Source organism: Rhinoderma darwinii, chromosome 1, assembly GCF_050947455.1.
Source record: "Rhinoderma darwinii isolate aRhiDar2 chromosome 1, aRhiDar2.hap1, whole genome shotgun sequence".
NCBI classification, from domain to species: domain Eukaryota; kingdom Metazoa; phylum Chordata; class Amphibia; order Anura; family Rhinodermatidae; genus Rhinoderma; species Rhinoderma darwinii.
In genome coordinates, this window is record NC_134687.1 from 562,085,687 (window position 1) to 562,099,063 (window position 13,377).

A 13,377-nucleotide genomic window follows, 5' to 3' on the forward strand; every position below is an offset into this window, starting at 1 on the left:
GTGCCTTTTATATAGATTATACCTGTAGGGAAATGACAAAGTGAGGAAGAGAGTGTTCTTAAGACAAAATGATATATAGGATATATATTTTGCACTTTGATCTTTCATACAATAAGATTTCATGGCCCATGTTTTAATCGGGCAACTGAAAATATCAGTAATAGGGTGACTTTATAGGGTGACGTTTTTGGTTAGAATTTCAATTTTACCTTTTTTAACTCTACTTATGATTTTACCTTTTTTAACTCGACTTATGATTTATTACGAACACACGTTGTTTGACTATTATTACTTCTACCAGTTTTAAAAGCCAATTTCTTGCCACTTTAGTAACCACAGCAACCGGCTTCTAGTTAACAAAGAAAATAGAGACAAAAGTGTAAGGCAGGTCAGACAAAGTCAAATTTATGGCTGATAGAAATAAATAATTATATTAAAAAAGTTAAGGTGACCATACACATTAAATAGCTTTTCAGTCGAAAGCTTGTTCAGTGACAGTAAGTGCTCCCAACTGCCCATATAAAAGTGCATTCGGTCAAGCGTGCATGTTTATTTCAGAGAGGAGGAGAAGTCCCTGCTAGACACATCTGGAAGCGGCTTATCTACCATGGAAAAAAGGGAAGGGCATGTTGAAATCCAACAGGTCTGATGTTTCTTACCCCCATCTGCTGTCGGGGATGATTCAGGTGACCCCCAGCTCAGTTTTGTTTGAGTCTCCAATATGGCTCAGAGACGGGGGGAGGGCGGATGGAGAATCCTCCTTAATGGCCTCCTAATAAGGCGTATGGACAGGGGATATGCTGATAGGACAACCCCTTTAAAGGGGTTGTCCAGGTTGGGGGCTGTTTTTTATACTGATAAACTATCAGTATATGATCGGAGGGAGTCTGACAACCGAACCCCACACCGATCAAATGTTCCGGCTGCCTTCAAGCGTCGGATGCGATGCACGGATCTGTGCTGGAAGCAGAAGGTTATCCAACCTAAGTATAGCAGCCATGCTGCAGCTCTGCTCCTATTTAAATGAATAGGACCAGACCTACAGTAACCCATAACGGCTGCTATACAGTGGTCAGAGCTTACTGCTTCCAGAACAGACCTCTGCACAGCTTCCGGCGCCCGAAGGCAGCCGGAACAGCAGATTTGTGAAGGGTCCGGGTGTAGGACACCCACCGATCATATACTGATGGATCATCGATATAAAAACAGCCCATAACCTGGACAACCCCTTTAAGGCCTTATGCACACGGCAGAGCCACAGACTGTACGACGGCATATGGAGTCTGCTGCGTTAGATGCAAGTGTAGTAAAGTGTCGGTTGAAAATGCCACAATGTTTTTCTTCCTATCACATCCATACAGAATCTAGAAGACAAGAACCTCTGTATGAAATCAGAGAAATACAGTAATAAAGCCCCATTAGGTCTTAGTAAAACTTTCAGTAAAACGCTGATGGCCCTGAGAACGAGGCCTAAACTTTTTATTTACTCGTCCTAAATTGGAGCAAATGTCAGATGGGGTGAAACTGTTATTCTATCTTTATTTTGCATTTTTTTAAAACCATACTTTTAACCCTTTAACGACCGGCGTATAGTGTTTTTACGTCGGCTGTTTGGGGTAGTTCTTCTGAAGTGCCGCCTTTTCACGTCGGCACTTCAAAAGGACTTTTCCCGCATTGTGCCGAGTGCTGCTGAAGCCTGGGCTGTTAGTAACAGCCTCGGGCTTCAGGGCAACGATCGGAGACCACTAGCAGTGTTCTCCGATCATATTCAACCCCTCATGAGCGGCGCATCTGAGTGATTTTAGAGGGAGGGAGCTCCCCCTCTAATCCCACTGGTATCCCTGCATGCATCGGGGGGTGCCAATGGTATCTATGGCAACCTGGGGGCCTAACAAAGGCCCCCAGGTATGCCTTTAGTGAATTCCTGTTAGGCCATGCCAGAAGCATGACCTAACAGGTGCCTGTCAGTTTTATACTGGCAGGCAATAATACACTGCAATACCGAAGTATTGCAGTATATTATAAAAGTGATCAAAAGATCATACAGTAAAGTCCCCTACTAGGGCTATAAAAAAAAACTAAAAAAAGTAAAATAAAGTTTTAACTAAATAAATGGTCCAAGTAAAAAAAATAATAATAACCCACGTTTTCCCCTTACCAAATATGCGAGACTTTTTTTCATAATAAAGTATTTTGTATCACCGCGTCCGTAACGAACCAAACTACAAAACAGTTACATTATTTAACCCGCACAGTGAACGCTGTAAAAAATAGAATAGAAAACAATGCCGGAATTGCTGTTTTCTGTTCATTCTACCTCCAAAAAAAATGTGAAAAAAAGTGATTAAACCGTCGCATCTACTCCAAAATGGTACCAATACAAACAAGTCATCCCACAAAAAAAGGCCCTCATACAGCTGCATCAGTCAAAAAAATGTAAAAAAATTTATGGCTCTTAAAACATGGTGACATTTTGAAAAAAAAATTGTTTTTACTGTGTAAAAGTAGGAAAACATAAAAAAAAATACTAAAATTTGGTATCCCTGCAATCACAACGACCCGCTGAATAAAAGTTATTATGTTATTTATACCACACGGCAAACGGCATAAAATGAAGGCGCAAAAAAAAAAAAAAAAAGGCGACATTTCTGGGATTTTTTCCAGTACCCCACTAAAAAAAATTCATAAAAAGTTAAATAAATTATTTGTACCCCAAAATGGTGCTATTATAAAATACAACTTGTCCCGCAAAAAAAAAAAAAAGTCCTTATACAGCTATGTCGACTGAAAAATAAAAAAGTTATAGCTCTTTGAATGAGACGATGGAAAAACCGAAAAAATTGCTCTGTCATTAAGGTTTAAAATACCTTCAGTATTAAGGGGTTAAAAGTGTTTTCATTTCTATGTAAACAAAATCGAATTGTATGTACATTTAGCGTTAATGTAAATGTTACACGTCAATTTCACATATACTTTGATTTACATTTCCTTATTTTCAAGAACTCTGCTTTCTGCCAATGAATAAATCCAGGGACTGAAAACCTTTTTTTTTCAAATGCAATTTAAAAACATTTTGGTTGGAAACTCTCAGAACTCTTGTAACAAGCCTTGCACCAGCACCGGTTACATATGAGCAGGACAGGTTTTCAGCCTATGAATGTAAGAAATGAATAAGCAGAGGGCTGAAAACTGAGGTATTGAGATGCAAAGTTTATTAGAAAGTTATCCATTGTCACCCGTATTTACGGGCACGTTTTCTCTGCAAAATTGCACTGCAGTAATCGGCAGCCCTTCTCTCTATCAGTGCAGGATAGAGAGAAGGGGCAGCCCTTTCAGCAGTAAAAGAAATTCATACTTACCCGGGCCGTTGTCTTGGTGACGTGTCCCTCTTTGGACATCCAGCCCGACCTCCCTGGATGACGTGGCAGTCCAAGTGACCGCTGCAGCCGGTGATTGGCTGCGGCAGTCCATGTGATCGCTGCAGCCTGTGACTCGCTGCAGCGATCACATGGGCTGAAACGTCATCCCAGGAGGCCGGACTGGAGGAAGAAGCGGGGAGTTCTGGGCAAGTATTAACTTTTTTTTTTTTTTGTGGGTTTATCTATATTGTGATCAGTAGTCACCGTCCAGGGTGCTGAAAGTGTTACTGCTGATCGTTTAACTCTTTCAGCACCCTGGACAGTGACTATCACCTGACGTCGCCTAGCAACGCTCCCGTAATTACGGGTGCACACACGTAGCCACCCGTAATTACGGGAGCCTCATAGACTTCTATGGGCCTGCCCGTGCCGTAATTACGGCGTAAAAGAGGACATGTTCTATATTTTTCAACGGCACGGGCACCTTCCCGCAAGGGAAGGTACAAGTGGCCAATAGAAGTCTATGGGCCCATAATTACGGGCGTTTTTACGTTCATGTGCATGGGGCCTAAGGGTGTGTTCACATTCAGAAGTCCGTTTTTCAACGGAAAGGGAGATGGAAACCATAGCTTCCGTTTGCATTACCGTTGATTTCAATGGTAATGCTTTCGTTGTAAATGGTTTCTGTTTGTTTCTGTTCCGTAAGGCTTCCGTTTTTTTTAGACAATCAATAGCACAGTCGACTGTGCTGATGTGAACAGGCCCTAAGAGGGTGTAATATGAAGAGTGAGAAAAGAAGTAGAAAGATTAGAAAAAGAGGGGGGGGGGTGTCTTTGAAGGTTCCTATAGACGCAGCCAAAAATATTTAGCAGGTTAGTCCACCATATTGTGAAAATCTGTCTGGTCATTGATGGGTATATAAAGAGGGCATTGTTCAAATATCATATACACATAATTACATACATAAAATCTTTTTGGAGACCTGCTTGCTCTATGAGGTTGCTCATCTGGTGTAGATATACGTATAATGTGTGTGGACAGAGATTGTGTAGATTGTTAATTTTGAGGGTAACATTCATAGTGACGTTCATTTGGATAATTGATTCTGCTGGAAATGCAAAATTCACCATGCACAACTGCAAGCCCCTGGGTGTTTGGGGTATTATTGTGCAGAGTGAACATGTAGAACAAGAAAAAATATAAAAAAAATTGCATAAAACGCTTGTTCTGGCTAAATGTTCTTCAAGAGAAGATGACTAAGATTAGTGAAAACTGGATTTCTGCAGAGTAGCAGGGTGCCCAACAGTGGAGCAGAACCTCCCAGAACATAAACATTACAATGGATGGCCTATGACGGCGTAGGACGACGTTGGTTTCCGGTCCTCGGAGTTAAGATAATGCTACAAAACCAAGTTAAAGAGTGTGATTACGCTGGATCCAACATGATTCGACATACGTTGTCGACGATTTATACTCTACTTCAAAATCCCCCTGATTTACCTCCCCCCTAATTACCTCTCGCAATGGGAAGCGGATCTGAATATCTCTCTCTCTCAACCACACAAAAAATTTGCATCCTCACTTTGGCCAACAAGACTTTGATCAGCTCTCGCTATCAAGAAGCCAGTTTTAAACGGTTATCTCGCTGGTACATGGTTCCGGTTCGTCCGCACTGCTTCTTCCCTACAGTTTCTCCCCTTTGTTTGAGATGTGGATCGGAAAATGGTACCCTCCTCCAGACTATTTGGTCCTGCTCTAATCTTACGCCATATTGGGATGGAGTTAAGAAGGTGATCCGCGAGGTTACAGACACAAGCCTTCCTTTGGATCAAGCTTTATTCCTCCTCCATCACTGCGACGTAACAGTTGATACGTATAAACGTTCACTGCTTCGCTTTTTAGTGATGGCAGCTCGCATATCCCATTAAAATGGAAAAATACTTCTCCATCTCTGTCCCTCTGGATTTCTAAGGTCAATGACCTCATGCACATGGAGGATTTAACTTCCTCTCTCACTGACTCACGTGATAAGTTCTGCCAAATATGGGCTCAATGGATTGACTTTCAATGCTCCGATTCATACAAGGACATCCTTCGTGAGATGGGTCTTGATCAACAGCCCGACTAAGAGTTCTTTGTAGCGACGTGGAATACTCCACTCTGGTATACTACATCCCCCCCTTATTGTTTTTTTCTTCCTCTCTCAACCTCTTTTCCATCCCCTCTTCTTCCCCCTTCTCTTAGTTCTTCTAATCGCCCTGTCTCTTGATATTTTGATTCCAATTTGTAATGGTTATTGGTATATCCCCTCACACTCCTTACGTGAGAAAGCCCTACTGGACTGCTTCGTTCACTCTGTATATTGCCTTAGTACTTTACATTTTACAATACAAGAGGAATACAAAAGTAAAAAAAAAAAAAGAACCTTTCAGGTCACAAAAATAAAGAATTAAAACAAATTAAATAAAGAGTGTGATTGACAATAAGGTGGAAGGTTCTGACTTTACACAGGAGGTCTTCTTTAACCCCTTAACCCCTTCGCGCTCAGCGACGTAATAATCCGTCGCGCTAACTGTATCGTTAGCGCTCAGCGACGGATTATTACGTCGCGGGGATAACGGCCATTTCGGCCGTCCTCCCGACACATGCAGGAGCTGTGACAGCTGCTGTCTCGTACAGCAGCTGCCGCAGCTCCTACAGCGGGGACCGATCGCTGTGTCCCCGCTGATTAACCCCTTAAAAGCTGTGTTCAATAGTGATCACGGCTTTTTAGGGGTTAAGCTACAATCGCCAGCCTGCTACGCGATAGCGGCCGGCGATGGTGACTATGGCAACCGGACACCAAACAATGGCGTCCGGCTCTGCCATCGACGGAAGCCTAGTGGGTCCTGACGAAGTCAGGACCCACTATGCTTGCTGTCAGTGAGTAGCTGACAGTTCTAATACACTGCACTACGCATGTAGTGCAGTGTATTAGAATAGCAATCAGGGCCTCCTGCCCTCAAGTCCCCTAGTGGGACAAAGTAATAAAGTAAAAAAAAAGTTAAAAAAAGATGTGTAAAAATAAGAAAATAAAAGATTTAAAAGTATTAAAAGTAAAAATCCCCCTTTTTCCCTTATCCTTTATTATTAATAAAAATATATAAACAAACAAATAAACTATACATAATTGGTATCGCCGCGTCCGTAACGGCCTGAACTACAAAATTATATCGTTATTTATCCCGCACGGTGAACGCCGTAAAAGAAAATAATAATAAACCGTCCCAGAATCACAATTGTTTGGTCACTTCACCTCCCAAAAAAAAAATCGAATAAAAAGAGATCAAAAAGTCGCATGTACCGAAAAATGGTCCTGATCGAAACTACAGTTCGTTACGCAAAAAATAAGTCCTCGCACGGCTTTATTGATTGAAAAATAAAAACGTTATGGCGCTTAGAATAAGGTAACACAAAAAGTGAATGATTGTCTACAAAACGTATTTTATTGTGAAAACGCCATAAGACATAAAAAAAAAACTATAAACATCTGGTATTGCCGTAATCGTATTGCCCCGCAGAATAAAGTGAATATGTCATTTATAGCGCACGGTGAACGCTGTAAAAAAAATAGATTAAAAAAACAATAGTAGAATTGCTGTTTTTTAGTCACCACGCCACCTAAAAATAGAATAAAAACTGATCAAAAAGCCGCATGCACCCCAAGAAAACTACAATGGATTCCTCAAGGAGTCTAGTTTCCAAATGGGGTCACTTTTGGGGGTTTTCCACTGTTTTGGCACCACAAGACCTCTTCAAACCGGACATGGTGCCTAATAAAAAAGAGGTCTCATAATCCACTAGGTGCTCCTTTGCTTCGGAGGCCGGTGCTTCAGTCCATTACCGCACTAGGGCCACATGTGGGATATCTCTAAACTGCAGAATCTGGGCAATAAGTATTAAGTTGCGTTTCTCTGATAAAACCTTATGTGTTATAAAAAAAATGGTATAAAGAGGATTTTCTGCCAAAAATTTTTTTTTAATTTCACCTCTACTTTGCTCTAAATTCCTGTGAAACACCTAAAGGGTTCATAAACTTTCTAAATGCTGTTGTGAATACTTTGAGGGTCTAGTTTCTAAAATGGGGTGTTTGATAGGGGTTTCTAATATATGGGCCCCTCAAAGCAACTTCAGAACTGAACTGGAACCTAAAAAATAAATAAATGAGACAATACTTCGCTTCTTACATTATACTGATCATGAGCAGTACCCACCCCGAGATGACCGTTTGTATAAATGGAGACCCCTATTAGACCGTTCCAGTGTCTGGTTTTCCCAAGCATACACCCCCGAGAAGTGTATTTCTATTGATGAGTCCTTGGTGGATTTTAAAGGGAGGGTTCAATTCCGCGAGTACCTGCCGGGTAAGAGGGCAAGGTATGGCGTGAAGATGTATAAGCTGTGCGAGAGGGCATCAGGGTATACCTACAGATTTAGGATATATGAAGGGAAGGACACCAGTGCTCAGCCCCCAGAATGCCCCCCTTACTGGGAGTTAATGCAAAAATTGTGTGGGATTTGGTGCACCCACTGCTGGATCAGGGTTACCACCTCTACCTGGATAACTTTTATACCAGCGTCCCACTCTTCAACTGTCTCGCTTCCAGTCCTGCGGCATGCGGCACTGCTAGAAGAAATCTGAGAGGCCTCCCTAAGACTCTGCAGGGCAAACAAGAAGGGGTGAGCGCAGGGCACATTCTAGCAGCAACATATTGTGTGTCAAGTACAAGGACAAGAGAGATGTCACACCAGTACCCATGTACTTGTACAAGGTACCAGTACAGAGACCCCCAAACCAGACTGCATCCTGGACTACAATAGGTACATGGGAGGGGTGGACTTGTCAGATCAAGTCCTGAAGCCCTACAGCGCTATGCGGTGTGGTATAAGAAGCTGACCGGGCACATCATACAGATGGCATTGTACAATGCGTACGTGCTACGTCGATGTGCAGGCCAGACGGGAACTTTCCTGGAATTTCAAGAGGTGATTATCAAGAACCTAATCTTTAGGGACCAGGAACGGGGGGGGGGGGCACCCAGTACTTCTGGAAGCGAGGCCACACACATCGTACCAGGGCAACACTTTCCAGGAGAAGTTCCCCAAACTGGCAAGAAGGGAAAAAGTCAAAAGAGGTGCAAAGTCTGCTATAAGAGGGGGATGAGTGAGGACACAATATATCAATGTGACACGTGTCCCGAAAAACCAGAGCTCTGTATGAAAGAGTGTTTTAAAATTTATCATACATCCCTTGATTTATAATTTACCCCAATTCTACTTACCCTGATGTACTCTGCACAGCTTATCCCCCCTTATCTTTGCCTTCTGAGCCCTGCTGTGTGCCCAAGCAGCTGATAACAGCCACATTGAGGGTATTGCCATACCCGGGAGAACCCACATTACAGTTTATGGGGTGTATCTCTCCGGTCAAAATGCTCACTACACCTCTAGATGAATGCCTTAAGGGTGTAGTTTTTAAAACGGGGTCACTTCTTGCAGGTTTCAACTGTACGGGTACCTCAGGGGCTTCTGCACACATGACTTTGCACCAGAAAATCCCCAGTAGGCCAAATGGTGGTCCTTTCGTTCTGAGCCCTCCCATGGGCCCAAACGTCAGTTTATCACCACAAATGGGGTATTGCGGCACTCAGAACAAATTGCGCAACAGAATGGGGTATTTTATTTCTTGTGAAAATAAGAAATTTTCAGCCAAAACTACATATTATTGGGAAAAATTAATTTTGTTTTAATTCCAAGCCCAATTCAAATAAGTTCTGTGAAAAAACTATGGGGTCAAAATGGTCACAACACCCATAAATGAATTCCTTGAGGGGTGTAGTTTCCAAAATGGGGTCACTTCCGGTGGGTTTCCATAGCTTTGATACCTCTGGGGCTCTGCAAATGCGAGATGGCACCCGAAAACCAAACCAGCAAAATCTGCACTCCAAAGAACACACAGTGCTACTTCACTTCTGAGGCCTCCCATGGGCCCAAACGGCAGTTTATCGCCACAAATGGGGTATTGCCGCACGAAGGACAAATTGGGCAACAAAATGGGGTATTTTGTTCCCTGTGAAAATAGGAAATTTTGATCACAAATGACATCTTATTGGAAAAAATGAAATTTTTTTAATTTCACAGCCCAATTCAAATAGGTGCTGTGAAAAAACTGTGCGGTCAAAATGGTAACAACAACCATAAATGAATTCCTTGAGGGGTGTAGTTTCCAAAATGGGGTCACTATTGGGGAATTCCTACTGTTTTGGCACCTCAACACCTCTTCAAACCTGGCATGCTGCCTAAAATATATTCTAATAAAAAAAGAGGACTCAAAATGCACTAGGTGCTTCCTTGCTTCTAGGGCTTGTGTTTTATTCCACGAGCGCACTAGAGCCACATGTGGGACATTTCTAAAAACTGCAGAATCTGGACAATACATATTTAGTAGTGTTTCTCTGGTAAAACCTTCTGTGTTACAGAAAAAAAATGAATAAAATTGAAATTCAGCAAGAAAAATGAAATTTGCAAATTTCACCTCCACTTTGCTTTAATTCCTCTGAAACGCCTGAAGGGTTAAAAAAAACTTTCTAAATGCTGTTTTGAATACTTTGAGGGGTCTAGTTTTTAAAATGGGGTGTTTTATCAGGGTTTCTAATACATAGGCCCCACAAAGCCACTTCAGAACTCAAGAGGTACCTTAAAAAAAAGGCTTTTGAAATTTTCTTAAAAATATGAGAAATTGCTGTTTATGTTCTAAACCTTGTAACGTCCAAGAAAAATAAAAGAATGTTCAAAAAACGATGGCAATCTAAAGTAGACATATGGGAAATGTGAACTAGTAACTATTTTGGGTGGTATAACCGTCTGTTTTACAAGCAGATGCATTAAAATTCTGAAAAATGCTATTTTTTCCAAATTTTCTCTAAATTTTGCAATTTTTCACCAATAAACACTGAATATATCGACCAAATTTTACCACGAACATGAAGCCCAATGTGTCACGAGAAAACAATCTCAGAATCGCTTGGATAGGTTTAAGCATTCCGACGTTATTACCACATAAAGTGAAATATGTCAGATTTGAAAAATGGGCTCTGAGCCTTAAGGCCAAAACTAGGCTGCGTCCTTAAGGGGTTAAGGTCTGAGCCATTTTAGAATTTTTCATTTTCGTTTTTCACTCCCCGCCTTCCAAGAGCCATAAAACATTTTTATTTTTCCGCCAAAATAGTGGAGTGAGGGCTTATGTTTTGCGGGAGGAGTTGTAGTTTCTAATGGCACCATTTAAAGTACCATAAAATTAATTGCGGGCTAAAATTGGGAAAAAAACCACGATTCCTCCATTGTTTTTTGGGTTTTGTTTTTACGGCTTTCACCGTGTGTTAACAACAACTTAACTTTATTCTGTGCCTCAATACGATTATGGTGATTTTTTTTATATCTTAATACTTAAAAAAAAAAAAAAAAAAAATTGTTTTGTTTCACCACATTTTGAGAGCCGTCATTTTTTTATTTTTCTGTGCATTGAGCGGTGTGTGGGCTTATTTTTTGCGGGACGAGCTGCCGTTTTTGTTGCTACCATTTGTTGGTACATACGACTACTTGATCCCTTTTTATTAAAAAAAAAATTGGGGAGCGTAGTTGACCAAAAAACAGCGATTTGGGTGGTTATATATTTTTTTCTTTTTTATGGCGTTCGTGTGCGTTAAATAACGCTATTGTAAAAGTTCAGTCTTTTACGGATGCAGCAATACCAATTTTGTTTTCTTTATTTTTTACATTACTTTAGAGGAAGAATGGGAAAAGGGGGGCTTTTTTGAACTTCACATTTTTTTTTCCCTACTAAACTTTTTTTTTTTTACACACATTTTATTAGTCCCCCTAGGGGACTTGAACCAGCAATCGTTAGATCGCTGATACAATTCACTTCAATACTAATGTATTGCAGTATATTGTAATTTTTACAGGCTTCTGTTAAATCTCGTTGCAGGGTGGGGGTGAGGAGCTGTCTGCGGGGGGCGCCACCCTCTTTCCAACGCCTCAGATGCTGCGGTCGCGATTAAAGGCAGCATTTGAGGGGTGAAATGGCCAGGAACAGCGTGATTGCTGTTCCCAGCAGTTGATCCCAGGCGTCGGCTGCGACACCCGCAGGGTATGGAGCGTGCTCCATGCTTCTCCCCCTGCACCAGGACGTACTGGTGCGTGAAGGGGGTTAAGGTTGTGACAATACTTTGTCACTATAAAACAGGTCTACGCCTAAATAGTAACTTTTTATCCCCATCTCCATTTGTTTTCTTTTAATTAGTTTTCTGCTTCCAAGAAAGAAAAATTGCAGAGTTGATCGATGACAAAATGACAATATTTGTGCCTCAAAGTACTGGCTGGACAGAAGCCCACGTCTCCAGAGCTTTGCCAAAAAAGCATGGGTTATAAAGCCACTATTTTATGCCGCAAAAAATATCAGACCAGAGATACAAGATCTCCATCTTAAAAAAAGGGGGGGGGGGTTGGTTCTCTATTTAAGGAACTGCAAAACCCCATTGACAATGTGTCTTCATTCCTCTATTTAGGTTACAAGGGTCTTTCTTTGCCTTCTGAATCAACGCAAGGTAAAGTCAATATAATTCAATGGACACTTTTTTCTTTAATAATTAGAAAAATAAAATAATCCCTGAGAAATGGGATTTCCATTTAAAACCTCAGTGTATAGGATGAACGATATGATTAAACATACAATGGGAGGAAAAATGCACAACCATATAAAATAACCAGAACGGACTTGGGCTCATGCGGTACATCCGATACTGCCGAACAGACGGAATACTTACAGTCATTTTGTCGAGGAGCTTCGCCATATGTTTAATGATTTCACTATGCTGACTCGGCTGAGTTTGGAGAAGATTCTTAATGACCACAACACTTTCTGCGACCACAACGTCTAAAAAGTGGGAAAGGAAAGAGAATTTTAAAACCAGACACAAAACTAAAATAAATAGATCTCTACACATCCACTTATATTTTACATAGGGTGTCTAGAACCAGAATCTGCTGCCAGAACACATTGCTAAACCTTACAACAGTAAATTATTGTACAGTGCCAAGTGTTAGACAAACTTCGGAAGTGCCATGAAGGACATGGATTTGCGGTTCGGATTCCATACTGCAAATTACAAAAAAAACTGGTTCAAGTCTGAACTCCACCAAGAATCGATCAAATAAAAGTGCTATACAGAAACCGAACAAGCAAGGGGTGCTGGAGAACTCAGCAGAATTGCAAATGCAGCCATGGATGAAAATGGATTAAAATACATGCAGTAAATAATGATCAGTGCTATAGAAGTTGAATGATTAAAACATATTTCTGTAAACGGCGTTTAGTCTTAAAATTCACATGTACAGATACTTTATATTCTAAATCTAAACCCCATAAATGTTATTGTAAAAACATGTTACGCCGCAATCACGTGTCATATACCGACAGTCATACAGAGGTCATACAAGTAAAGAATCATCAATCTTCTTCCCATAAACTCATCTATGAATAGATTAGAAAAGTACAATGTGAACAGATTCCTGAGATACAGATTTATGGTGTTCTACTGGCACCTGCTGGAAGGGCACACAAAGCTGCCACGTTCATTCACAACCACGGCTTTGTATCATACAATCCCAGGAAACAGATTTCACTAAATATTGGTTATTCTCTGTGTAACGGAAAGGGATGCAATTCTCCTATATGGTTTATGTATTAACTCCTCATGGTTTAATATCTCTGCTTGCAGTCATCCAATCGAACCTTTATTATTTACTTGACATTTGTACTGGTCATGTGATACACACAGGCGCACAATTTGTGACAGTTACAGTACAACTATCAGAGCGGGATCTTGTAACCAGCCGTGCACCTGTCAGGATCAGGACAGAGTATAACCACTAAGTAAGCAATAAAGGATTCTTTTGGATGACAGCAAGCAGAGATCTG

At 41.1% G+C, this 13,377-nt stretch overlaps 1 protein-coding gene across 1 annotated transcript in view; it reads right to left on the reverse strand.

The window, feature by feature from the left end:
* AP3B1 (adaptor related protein complex 3 subunit beta 1) overlaps positions 1–13,377 on the reverse strand; it is a 128,490-nt gene that overhangs the window by 38,866 nt on the left and 76,247 nt on the right. The window contains exon 14 of the mRNA XM_075847526.1: positions 12,224–12,333. Coding sequence (XP_075703641.1) covers positions 12,224–12,333 — 110 coding nt within the window. The remainder of the gene's footprint in view (positions 1–12,223; positions 12,334–13,377) is intronic.